Raw genomic sequence first — 13633 nt, forward strand, 5'->3', positions numbered from 1 at the left:
CCTGCACATTAAAGTCACCCCACACCAAAGTAAAGTAGACTAACTGGTTAAGCTGTGTAGCAGATCAATGCTAATAGTCCGGGTAGCCATTTGATTCGCTGTTCAGCAGTCTTATGGCTTGGGGGTAAGAAGCTGTTAAGAAACCTTTTGGACCTAGACTTGGCGCTCCGGTATCGCTTTTTGTGCTGTAGCAGAGACAACAGTCTATTACTCGGGTGGCTGGAGTCTTGGGCAATTTTTAGGGCTCTGACACCGCCTGGTATAGAAGTCCTGGATGGTAGGAAGCTTGGCCCCAGTAATGTACTGGGCCGTACGCACTACCCTCGTTAGCGTCTTGCACTCGGAGGCCGAGCAGTTGCCATACCAGGCGGTGATGCAACCAGTCAGGATGCTCTAGATGGTGCAGCTGTAGAACTTTCTGAGGATCTGATGACCCATGCCAAATCTTTTCAGTCTCCTTGCGGGAGAATAGGTGTTGTTGCGCCCTCTTCACGACTGTGTTGGTGTGTTTGGACCATGATAGTTTGTTGGTGATGTGGACACCAAGGTACTTCCCATTTAATAGTAATAGTTACTCATATATAAATGTATATGATCGCTGCATTATATACCGTAATAAGCGTTTTAGTCTTGTCTCCCTCCCCTCCACCATCCCAAAGGGGAACCGGCCACCTGTACTTAACATAACCTGTTGACTAGCCTTAACAAAGCGGACACCCCGTTTTGGTAAACATTTGAGGGATGGGGCTGGAGAAATGTAACCGCTCTCAAAATCATAGGCCGAGCTATGGATAAAAATAATCAAAATTATGGATGTGGCAAATTGCAAAATGGATGTAGAAATTGCAGATTGCCTCTTTAACGACTAGTCCCTGAGGTTAAGTCTCCACGGTTAGTCTTTATCTGTCCTCTGTGTAAAGAGTGACTCACAACATTCCTCTGCTCTCCTTTGAGGGTCAGGGTCCAGTGGCTGGGGATGGAGGGATCGAAGGAAAGAACGAGGGGGAGGTTATGTCTGGGTTGTGGCGGAGGAAGGTAATGGAAACTCGATGGCACTTCGTTGATGTTGATGGCACTTCGTGTTTTTTTGAGTGCCAGTAACTGACGTCAACATTAATGCCATGCAGCACGGGAATACTTGACCTCTTTGTGAATAATATGTATGTGTTGTTTTTCAAGCTTAGCAACAGTAGATGTGTAAATATTTCAATATTTTGTATAAGTTATTAGTGTGGTTACACTGTGAAATGCTGCGCTGGAGCTGAAAACATGGTGACAACATGAGAGCTAGTGGAGAGCAGGTGGCTCTGCTTTGATCACAGATATCTGGACACATTCTCCCTCTCTCGCTCACATATTCACACACTGCTATGTGGAGCGCACATACTGTAGTCGAACACCAAAATCAAAGTAGTGTCAACTCAAACACACACATGGACTCTGACGGACACAGACACCCTCAGTTTCACATGCAAACAGACGCACAACATTCACGCCTCTCTCACACTCGCTGCCTCTCTCTGCCTCCCTCTCTCTCTGCCTCTTTTTCTCTCTCCATCTTTCACAGGCACTCACCGACGCGCACGCGCACACGCACACACACACACACACACACACACACACACACACACACACACACACACACACACACACACACACACACACACACACACAGAGAGAGCCCAGCCAGCCCTGGGGAGACAGCTGTCCCTCACAGAGAGAGAGACAGTGGTATTGAAATAGAAAAAGAGAGCTGGGGGACGACAATGGCTTATTATCATTGTCATCAGCCGTCCCTTATTCCCTGTCCCTCAGATTAGACTTGGGTGGAAGCTATACACACACACACACACATGTGAAACATACAGACACATGCACACACAAACACAAATGTGCATGTTGACGAATAGACAGGCGATATTTACCATTTTAGAAGACTCTCTTATCTCTTGCAACTTAAAAGTAGTGAGTTCGTACATTTTCCCCTACTGGTCCCCTGTGGGAATCAAACCCACAACCCTGGCGTTACAAGTGCAATGCTCTCCCAAATGAGCCGCCAACTATTGCCCAAGTCCTTTTTTGACATACTGTACAGTGCCTTCCGAAAGTATTCACACCCTTTGACCTTTCCACATTTTGTTGTGTTACAGTCTGAATTGTAATATATATATTTTTTTGTCCCTGGCCTATACACACATACCCCATAAGGGTCAAAGTGGAATTATGATTTTAGAAGTTTATTCTAGTTAATGAAAAATGAAAAGCCGATATTTCTTAAGTCAATAAGTATTCAACGTCTTTGTTTTGGCAAGTTTATATAAGTTCAGGATTAAAAATGTGCTTAACAAGTCACATAATAAGTTGCATGTGCTCACTCTGTGCGCAATAATATTGTTTAAGTTATTAAATACACTTTGGATGGTGTATCAATACACCCAGTCACCACAAAGATACAGGCGTCCTTACTAACTCAGTGTTGCCGGAGAGGAAGGAAACCGCTCAGGGATTTCACCATGAGGCCAATGGTGACTTTAAAACAGTTACAGAGTTTAATAGCTGTGATAGGAGAAAACTATCCACAATACTAACCTAATTAACAGTGAAAAGAAGGAAGCCTGTGCATAATTAAAAAAATATTCCAAAACATGCATCCTGTTTGCAACAAGGCACTAAAGTAATGCTGCAAAAAATGTAGCAAATCAATAAACTTTTTGTCCTGAATACAATGTTTAGGGCAAATCCAAAACAACACATTGCTGAGTACCACTCTCCATATCTTTAAAGCATGGTGTTGGCTGCGTCATGTTATGGGTATGCTTGTAATCGTTAAGGACTTTTTCAGGATAAAAAATAAACAGAATGGAGCTAAGCACAGGCAAAAATTATAGAGGAAAACTTCAGTCTGATTTTCACTAGGAGATTAATTCACCTTTCAGCAGGACAATAACTTAAAACACAAGGCCAAATCTACACTGGAGTTGCTACCAAGAAGACAGTGAATGTTCCCGGGTTACAGTTTTGACTTAAATCTACTCGAAAATCTATGGCAAGACCTAAAAATGGTTGTCTAGCAATGAGCAGCAACCAATTTGACAGAGCTTGAAGGTTTTTGAAAAGAACATGGGCCAATGTTACGTACTCCACGTGTGGAAAGCTCTTTGAGACTTACCCAGAAAGACTCACAGCTGTAATCGCTGCCAAGATGCTTCTGCAAAGTGTTGACTCAAGGGTGTGAATACTTATGTAAAAGAGATATTTCTATATTTCATTTTCAATAAATGTGCAAAAATGTCTATAAAAACATGTTTTTACTTTGCCATTATGGGATATTGTGTGTATTTGGGTGAGAAATAAAGTACAGTATGTATAAAGTATACAGTATGTTATCATGCCATTGAACCCAGCACGTTGTTGATTGACCTCAAAGGAAATGTCCGAATGCTGTTTGATGAACAGTGGTCGGCATCGGGAGATTAAGAAAAGCCCATGATATGGTGAAATCTTCATCAATTCAAGACTCAACATATACTACATGTACTGTGCTTGACATGACCTTTTGATTGCGTGTGCTTGACATGACCTTTTGATTGCGTGTGCTTGACATTACCTTTTGATTGCGTGTGCTTGACATTACCTTTTGATTGCGTGTGCTTGGACATTAGCTGCCTGTCGGCATATAATGAGTCTCAGAGGCACACCTGTTTCACGTGAGCCAGGTCTGTGTGTGTGTGTGAGAGTGTGCGTGTGCTTAAACAAAGACTCAGCTGTGTGCTGTGCCTCTCCCCGCCTCCCTTTGCATACGCCTGTAGATAAGCAAGTACAATCCCCTCCTCTCTCCCAGCACTGTGGACTGTGTACACCAAATATTTCCATAGCCAGCCCTCATGCGGAAATGAAGGAGGAAGTGCATGGAGAGGAGAGGACAGGAGAGAGCAGAAAGGCCAATGCTGGGAGTTCAACAGGAAAAGCCAACTCACCTATGTCACCCAGAGACTTTGAAACGGTTGCAACATCGTATGGAAATTCTCAGAACGGACGTGCTGGGCACAGTGCATAATGTCGGTGAGGCAGAGACCTGAACACTGCTCTGACCAAACCTTTTGGCAATGGGGCTACATGTTGAGTGTAGACCCGAGGAAAATACAGGTTGATGACAGATGTGGCCTATAGCCTATTAGAGCAATATGGCCAGATGACTAGGGTCATATACTGGCTGATAATCCCCAGGTTGCACTGCCCCTGAATCACACACTTAACCTGAATTGCTTTTGTCAATAACCACACCTACTATCGATGTATGTGATGGTGGGGTGTGTGCTGTGTGCTGTGTGCTGTGTGCTGTGCGCTGTGTGCTATGCTTTGGATAAGGGCCTCTGTTGGAGGATGGAGAGTAGTAGAGTTAGTGGTATGCATGACAAACTCAAACTATCTCTCCCCTCTCTCCACCTATCCCCCCCCCCCCCTTCTGTCCGTCGCTCTTCGCTCTTCCCCCCCTCCCCCACCCCCTCTCCTTCCCCCTTTCTCCTCAGTCCTGATCCTGGAGCCCATTGAGAGGGAGGATCTGGGTGGCAGGACCCTGAAGATCACAGATTTTGGCCTGGCACGGGAGTGGCACCAGACCACCAAGATGAGCGCAGCGGGCACCTATGCCTGGATGGCCCCCGAGGTCATCAAACTCTCCCTGTTCTCCAAGAGCAGCGATGTCTGGAGGTACAACACTCTGTCATGTAAACTGTACTGTTTTTTGTTTGTTACTGTGGGACATGTAGTACACACAGCATGGTGCAGATGCAACACCCACAGTCAGTAGCTAGTGTCCTTGTTCTTTCAATACTTCCACTATTCATACCCTCAGAGGCAATTTACATCCGCCATGTATAGTAGGTAGCATAAAGGGTGTGTTAAGTTAATATATGAATAGCCTGTACAATCATGACAAGTGCCTGTGACAAGTGCCCCCCCCCCCTGTCTCTCTCTCCTCAGTTTCGGGGTGTTGCTATGGGAACTGCTGACAGGAGAGGTTCCGTACCGTGAGATAGATGCTCTGGCCGTGGCGTACGGAGTGGCCATGAACAAACTGACCCTGCCTGTACCGTCCACCTGTCCCGAGCCCTTCGCACTCCTGCTGGCAGGTAGGAACCAAAATGGCTGCCTGTCAGGCCAGGTTCGCGTGCAAAGATGATTGCCTGTCAACCCAGTTTCACTTATTGATTAGAACCAAGATGGTCGCCTGTCAGCCCAGTTTCACTTATTGATGAGAGCCAAGATGGCTTCCTGTCAGCCCAGTTTCACGTCTATTATTGTTGGAGGTCAGAGTGAGAGTAGGTTCACCTCCCAGTCAGCAAACTGGTGATTTTATAGTCTCTTGCTCCACTTCGTTCTCCACTATTTCCATGCATCCCTAATGCTCTTTCTCTCTTCATCCCTCTCTCCCTCTCCTCCGTCTTATCCCTGTTCATCCTTTAATCTCTCCTTTGTCACCCCTCTCTACTGTGTCCGCTCTCTGTTTACTCCTGTCTCTCCTCTCTCCTTTCTTTTTCCTCTGCCCATTCCAACGACTTGAAATATTATCTGTCTGTCTATCTGGGATCTGATAGCAAGTGGTGCTACAGAGCACTGGGGTCTGTTCAGTGGTGGAGGTGGAGGGGAGACGTGCACAACTAAAAGACAACCGCTGTACTTTGTTGTTTGGGAATTTACATGAAAGTAATTTTTACTCAACCTCCTCTCCACATCCTCAGAGTCCTGGAGCCCTAACCCCCACAGTCGCCCGTCCTTCACTAATATCCTGATGCGACTGCTGGCCATCGAACAGTCGGCCATGTTTCAGATGCCCCTGGAGTCCTTCCACTCTCTGCAGGAGGACTGGAGGCTGGAGATCCAGCAGATGTTTGATGAGCTCAGGGCCAAGGAGAAGGTGAGAGGAGCCCACACGGTCACGTGGGCATGTTGTCACTATCACCCTCAAAAGTGCAGGTTGCAAAGTGCTGTTGCCTTGGCAATGTGATGATCTTCGACAGGGTGTTAATGTTGCTGTAACATTACATCTACATTTTTGTTCCAAATGCTCCCATTTTCCTTGACATGCCCCTCTTCTCTCCTGTAGGAGTTGCGTTCCTGGGAGGAGGCGTTGGCTCGTGCGGCCGAGGAGCAGAGGGAGCAGGAGGAGCAGCTGAAGAGGAGGGAGCAGGAGCTGGCTGAGAGAGAGATCGATATCGTGGAGCGTGAACTCAACATCATCATCCACCAGATGTACCAGGAGAAGCCCAGGGTCAAGAAGCGCAAGGGCCACTTCAAAAAGAGCAGACTACTCAAACTGGGCCGAGACAGCAACAGCATCAGTCTGCCCTCTGGTGGGTGGTGGCAGATATTGCACCCAAACATTTATCCTATTATTTGAATAGGGCATCATCATTTTTTCTTTCTATCCTTATTAGGATAGCAAAATTCTGGTAACTTTTCCAAAATCCACAGGTTTTCAAGAAATACCAGTTGGAGGATTCCCAGCTTTTTTTTTTAGCTTATTCCCTCCTGATTCCGGGAATCTTCCAACCAGGATTTCTGTTAAAACCAAAGCATTTTTGGAACTTTGACTCTAATTCCTCCCTGTTTTGGACGCACACAGGTTTCGAGCATAAGATCACCGTGCAGGCGTCTCCGAGCGTGGATAAGAGGAAGCCCCAGGGCAGTGAGAGCACCACACCTCCAGCCAGCCCAGGGTCATACCCCGCCTCAGGGCCATACGACGTGAGTTGATCTGTGGGGGGGGGGGAGACAGGGACAGGGGTTGAGGGGGACTGGAGGACAGAGGACACACCAAAAGTTAATACCAGTTATTCAATTGTGAGGGACGGTATTGTGTCAACATAATCCCAAATTGGGGATTCCCTCCCTGGATCTTGTGTGCAAGTGACTACATTTTGTTACGCTCACTGCACATCAGGAATTTGATTTGCTGTGTTATAACGACAACACCTGTGTCACTGTGGCCCTCAGTGACGCCCAGCGATGGCAATAAGACATGGGGCCGCAGTGCCGTGTGTAAGAAGGAGGACCTGGCAGCTAGCAAAAAGAAGGGACGCACCTGGGGCCCCAGCTCCACCCTCCAGAGAGAGAGACTGGGCGGAGAGGACAGGTAACAGTCATGGTCCAAAAACAGCCCCTTGTTAGCCCCATTCTCCTACTTGCCTGCTAACCTTTATGATTTTTGCATTTGCGTATTCGAATAATCTCTGAACATTATTCTGGCAAGTGTTTGGTGTATGGTATCAGTAAACAGAATTGACCCAATCTTCTTTCGTCTTGCAGGTTGAAATCGCTAGGCGACGGATGCAAGGTGTGGTCCTCTAGTGCCCCGAATCTGGGCAAGTCTCCAAAACACGCCCCCATGACCGCCGGCTTCTCCAGCCTCAATGAAATGGGTGAGTCTCTGTGTTTATCACTATTTCTGCAACAGAAAAGAGATTGTAAAACATACTATGGATACAAAATCAGTTAGACTCTTGATTGATTGAAACGCCTTGTTCTCCCTCTCACACTTTCTTATCTCTCTCTTTCTCTCTCTTTCTCCCTCGCTCTCTCTCTGACAGAGGAGCACTGTGAGTTGGAGGAGTCGCCCGGGTCTCTGATGCCCCCAGAGACCAGCAGTAACGGGTCTGTGGAGGAGGGAGGCCCCCCATGTGGCGGGCTGGGGCCCGGGCTGGGGCCTGCTGGGCTAGGGAGCGGGATGGGCTACCAGGACTCTCTGCGGCGCTGCAGCCAGAGGAAGAAGAGCGACCTGCTGCTACTGGGCTGTGCCTCAATACTGGCCTCTGTAGGTCTGGGGCTGGACCTGCTACAGCTGGGGAAACTACAGGTAATTGAGGGACAAAATGACCCAAACCATGGCAAAAAAACAAGTCAATCCCGCCACCTGCTGTAGAGACTCTCTTAATACATGGAATAATGGTTTATACTCTACACCTGGGAGTTGACAAGGTCTGGTATGCGTGTCAGTTGACATTATACAACCGTAGATTGTACAGTAGAAGAACTGACCAGTTTCCATGTGTGTGTGTGTCTAGGTCCAACAGGACGAGCAGGACCTTAGAGAGGAGCAGCGCAAGAAAAAGGACAGCATTTTCCAGCGAACGGGTCGTTTCCGCCGCAGCACCTCTCCCCCGAGCCGCGCCCTGTCCCTCTCGCTGTCCCGCCGCCGCGACTCTACTCTCCCCTGCACGGACCCCTCTCCCTCCGTCACCCTCCTCTCCCTCTCCTCCCTCTCAGACTGCAACTCCACCAAATCCCTCCTTCCCTCGGACCTTGAGGACTTGGCGTTGACCCCCGGAGTGGGCGCCTCCCTCACCATGGCGACCCCTGTCCCTGCCCTTAACCCCCTCCTGGATCTGAGGGCAGAGAGCTTCAAGAGGGAGCCCAACCAGTCCCTCACGCCCACCCATGTGTCTGCAACCATGAACAGGGGGCACAGACGCACCCCCTCTGATGGGGCGATACGCCCCCGCGCCCAAACCCTAGGGCACCGCAGGACCCCCTCGGACGGCAGCATGCCCATGCCGCCCCCACCAGGGCCCCGCATCCTCCCCCTACATGCAGGTGAGTATGTTGGGAAAGCATGATGTCACTATGAGCTTTTGATTGAAGAACAGGAAGCAATGAAATGTGTACAAAACATTAAGGACATCTGCTCTTTCCATGACATAGACTGACCGGGTGAATCAAATCAAATCAAATTGCATTTGTCACATGTGCCGAATACAACAGGTGTAGACCTTACAGTGAAAAGCCCTTAACCAACTATTGAGTTCAGAAAAAGAAGTGTTAAGAAAGTATTTACTAAAATCTCCAAAGAGTACGATCTTAGTCCCCATGTGCAGTTGCAAACCGTAGTCTGGCTTATTTTATGGCGGTTTTTGAGCAGTGGCTTCTTCCTTGCTGAGCGGCTTTTCAGGTTATGTTGATATAGGACTAGTTTTACTGTGGATATAGATACTTTCGTACCTGTTTCCTCTAGCATTTTCAAAAGGTCCTTTGCTGTTGTTCTGGGATTGATTTGCACTTTTTGCACCAAAGTACGTTCATCTCTAGGAGACAGAACGCGTCTCCTTCCTGAGCGGTATGACGGCTGTGTGGTCCCATGGTGTTTATACTTGCATACTATTGTTGTACAGATGAACGTGGTACCTTCAGGCGTTTGGAAATTGCTCCCAAGGATGAACCAGACTTGTGGAGGTCTTGCTTGATTTTTTTTTCTTCCCTATGATGTCAAGCAAAGAGGCACTGAGTTTGAAAGTAGGCCTTGAAATACATCCACAGGTACACCTCCAATTGACTCAAATGATGTTAATTAGCCTATCAGAAGCTTCTAAAGCCATGACATCATTTTCTGGAATTTTCCAAGCTGTTTAAAGGCACAGTCAACTTAGTGTATGTAAACTTCTGACCCACTAGAATTGTGATACAGTGAATTATAAGTGAAATAATCTGTCTGTAAATAATTGTTGGAAAAATGACTTGTGTCATGCACAAAGTAGATGTCCTAACCGACTTGCCAAAACTCTAGTTTGTTAACAAGAAATTTGTGGATTGGTTGAAAAACGAGATTTAATGACTCCAACCTAAGTGTATGTAAACTTCTGACTTCAACTGTAGGTAGAGTAAAGTGACTATGCATAGATAATAAACAGGGAGTAACGTCAGCGTAAAAATGGGTGCCGTAGTCAATGCAGCTAATCCGGGAGCCCAGAATCCAGGTGAATCCAGGTGAATCCAGGTGAATCCAGGTGAATGCTACGATCCCTTATTGATGTAACTATTTAAATCCCCTTCAAATTGGTGTAGATGAAGGGAAGGAGACAGGTTAAAGAAGGATTTTAAAGCCTTGAGACAATTGAGACATGGATTGTGTATGTGTGCCATTCAGATGGGCAAGACAAAAGATTTAAGTGCCTTTGAACAGGGTATGGTAGTAGGTGCCAGATGCACTGGTTTGAGTGTGTCAAGAACTGCAACGCTGCGGGGGTTTTCACACTCAACAGTTTCCTGTGTGTATCAAGAATGGTCCACCCTCCCAAAGGACATCCAGCCAACTTGACACAACTGGGGTGGGTTGTACACTCAGCGTATATTTCAGTTACACCTGAACTTTAAAAAACACATGGCTCTGGCATGGCCCATCCATGTCAACAAAGTGTTCATGTTGTTCTCCCATCCATCTATTCTCTCCCTCTGGTCACTGTATTTCTCTCTCTTCTCTCAGGTTACAAGGAGACCCTAGATATCCCCCGTCTCCCTGACCCTTCCAGCCTCTTCCCAAGGGTCCTCCGCCGCAAGGCCCCTGCTCCGCCTGTCCCTGTCCCGGTCCTGGAGCCCCTGACCATCATCAGTCCCTTGGAGAGGCCCAAGACCTTGGAGTTCGCCCCCCGGCCTCGGCCCACACCAGCCAGGGTGCGACCGGACCCATGGAAGCTGGGTTCCCTGTCCAGAACCCTGAGCTCGTCCCCGGGCAGCAGCTGTGACAGTCCCCTGGGCTCTGGGGACAGCAGTGCCAGCACCGGCGCTGCCAGGCCCAACCTCATGGACATGGACGTGGATGGACAGGATCTGGACGGCACCGTGCCCCTGTGTGAACAGCACCAGGCTGCACAGCTCTGTGGACAGAACTACGGCTAAGTCACACATTACTGTATATGGGCAACACGGCTCCTAGTGCACACTTCAAAGACTCCTAGTGTGCTCACTTTATTCCTGGTACCCAATCCCTTTGCGAACAGTACTTCTACTAGTGTCCACTCTGAAGCCCACTTGTGCGGGCTGTACCTCTCTCCTGGTGGTCACTCCTAAGCCTTGTGCCCCCTAGTCTCATAGTGCCCAGCATCCGGGACAGCACACGTCTTAGTGTCCCTTCCAAAGCCGCCCAGTGTTGGACAACATTCCTCTAAGTGACCACTCCGCAACCCCTAGAGTCCAAACCTTTAGTGCCCTAGTGACCAGTGTGCCCTGCTAACCTTCCGCATATTACCTGTCCTCTAAAAGGAAGGAAAGTGTAAGCCATTCCACTTCCAGACAGACACTTCCAAGTGCTCATCCCGATTTACATGTGCTGCAGTAGGACTCGTTCTGCTAAACCACCCCGTTGACTCTCTGCCTCTCTCTACACAGGTGTCGTGTCTGTCTCTGCTCGCTCCTTCCCCAAAGACTTGGGCTGAAGCTTTGCCAGCCGTAGACACATTCACATCTCAACAGGGTTGGAATTATTCTCTTGGGAGTGCCCTTGAAGTGTCCATGTTAATAGTTGTTTTGTGAGGGTGCCCTGATTTGTTATGAGAGCACCTCTGGGTGTCCCATCATGTGGGCCCTGCTGCCCCTCCTTCATATTTACATGTAGTCATGGTAGGTAGACTCTCAAATCCTGAGGGACTTCCAAATCAGTGCGTAAGTTGCCCTCTTATTGTGCATCACCTTCTATAGAACTCATTTCCACCTCCCTCACCTCCACATAGCATCTTCCTGTATAGGGATGGTCTCTGTCCTCCCCCTCTCCCAAAGACTGCAACAGGAACAGGGAAGCCATTTTAAGCCCCACAGCACAATTGACAGGACTTTATTTCCTCAGCTCTGTACAGCAAATTCATTTTATTTTTCTCAATGCTTGAACCATTCCAGCCATAACCTGTTTAGCACAGCATTTTCTATTGGTTTGGCGAATTGTGTGTCTGTGTGGGTGTACACTGTGTGTCTGTGTGGGTGCGCATGTGCGCACCCATGTGTGCTTGTGTTTTGGTACCGCATGTTATTTTGTGTGAAGGATGTACTGTAGAACTAGCAAATCTGTTGTGAGGGAGCCGAAACAGGACGCTTTTCTCCCTCATTCTTTACCTTACGTCCACATAGGGATGCAAAATGTCCAATATTTTTTCCCCAAAATCCCCTGGTTTACCAGAAATCCTGGTTGAAAGATTCCTGGAAGAAGCAGGAAATACGGGAATTGTTGAACCACTATTTCTGGAAAACCAGGGAATTTAGGGAAAGTGTGAAACTCATAAGCTGGAGTTTCTCAGCAAACGTCCTCTCTCTCACCTTCATCACTGCTCTGTAAAGAGCCCCTTATACGCTCGGTTATATGGACAGTTCATTTTTAACAAAAGTCCTCTGAGAGCAGAGGAGGACCATGGAAAATGAGGGTTAACCCACTTGCAATACATGGTTAATGAATACTACCTGTTTTCTACAACAACAAAAAAACGAATTCCCACATTCCGTACCCCTGACTTCCTTTTCCTCACCTACTGGATAGTGATACAGCATCATTGAAGGGAAAAAAGGGCCCAATCTTTGGTTAAAGAGCCATGATATTGACATTGACATGTCCGTGTCACAAGAGTACAGACTGTGAAGGACTTGACACAAGGTGCTTGGGATGTGGATGGCGAATCGAGAGACCTCTGGATTCTCTCGCAGGCCCATGAGTGCACCTGTACTGTCTGGTTGCTGAAAGAAGATGAATACCACTTTTTAATGGCACAGCTAGTCAAGGCTACATACAAGTATTTACTTGGCTATGTGTATATGGGAGTGTGTGTGTGTGCGTGTGTATTTTAGTGTTATTATTTGTATGGGATGATGTCAATCCCATAGGTAGAGGGGTGAGCAAAACTCATCCTTATTCTCCTTGTGTGGTTAAGAACGCTCAGAGTATTTATTAAAATGATTGTTATAATTGAAATAATGATTCATTATTGTCATTATGATTCTCTGTCCCGGAATATATATATATATATTTGTTAATATAACACAGACCAACCAAGGAAAACCAAGCAAACTACAGACTGACGTTCATGTAGAGTATGGATGGGAGGTTGTCTTCGACCTGTCTCAATCCGTGACGTTCTGGGATACATGACGAAAGAGTGATGTGTTGTTGACTGTTGAGGCTGCGGTGAGGAATGATTGAATGAATTACGTAATAAAGAAGGAAGAGAGGCGCTTGCTGTGTCTCTGCTCTTCCTGTCACTCGCTGACTGTCGTTACATTCCGTTATATTCTACCGTGTGCGCTAATGCTTGTAATAGCTGAACCTTTCCATGGCTTATTTTTTCAAATAACACACATTATATTGTATCTCTGTGAGCAGGAGAAACGCCTGGCTGCAATAACAGTTATCATCCTCTAGATGTCATCAAAGCCGATCAAGTCACTTTGAGCCAAATATACTTACTAGGACAAGCATGGTAGCTGGTTGTGCATTTTGATAGTCATTTAGTTGTTCACAGGTATCTTTCAGGTTTCCTTCTGTGGAGTTGTACACTCTGACATTATCCTCTGTATTTTGTTATGAGTATGAAGGGATTGCTCCCATTTGAGCATGAGACCACCTTTACTAAATAGTCCAACAGGATTTTTTTTTTTGCCTTTGTGACAGAATTGTGTAGGTGACCTGTAGGAATCTTGTAAAGCGAAGATATCGGGTATGTTGCATTGATAACATAATGCTAGAATCACACAACAGACATCTCAATATCTCAGACACCTGACTTGATCTAACAGGCTAGGCTTATCGGGGTGCTTTCATAGCCCAGTTTGTGCCTGGTTAGCTGAATGAATTTACGTCCTTTGTCCTGATCTTGTCCACATTCTG

General features: G+C 47.0%; 1 protein-coding gene across 1 annotated transcript in view; it reads left to right on the forward strand.

Annotated features, from left to right (window-relative positions):
- The window catches only part of LOC115137098 (mitogen-activated protein kinase kinase kinase 10-like), a 32536-nt gene extending 19807 nt beyond the window's left edge, over window positions 1-12729 (forward strand). Inside the window, 11 exon segments of the mRNA XM_029673150.2 lie at window positions 4530-4710; window positions 4984-5132; window positions 5742-5917; window positions 6107-6353; window positions 6626-6718; window positions 6721-6747; window positions 6997-7135; window positions 7309-7421; window positions 7590-7855; window positions 8064-8592; window positions 10256-12729. Coding sequence (XP_029529010.2) covers window positions 4530-4710; window positions 4984-5132; window positions 5742-5917; window positions 6107-6353; window positions 6626-6718; window positions 6721-6747; window positions 6997-7135; window positions 7309-7421; window positions 7590-7855; window positions 8064-8592; window positions 10256-10668 — 2333 coding nt within the window. The 3' untranslated portion in view covers window positions 10669-12729.
- Window positions 12730-13633: the final 904 nt, after the last annotated feature.

The sequence above is a fragment of the Oncorhynchus nerka genome, linkage group LG11 (genome assembly GCF_034236695.1).
Source record: "Oncorhynchus nerka isolate Pitt River linkage group LG11, Oner_Uvic_2.0, whole genome shotgun sequence".
NCBI classification, from domain to species: Eukaryota; Metazoa; Chordata; class Actinopteri; order Salmoniformes; family Salmonidae; genus Oncorhynchus; species Oncorhynchus nerka.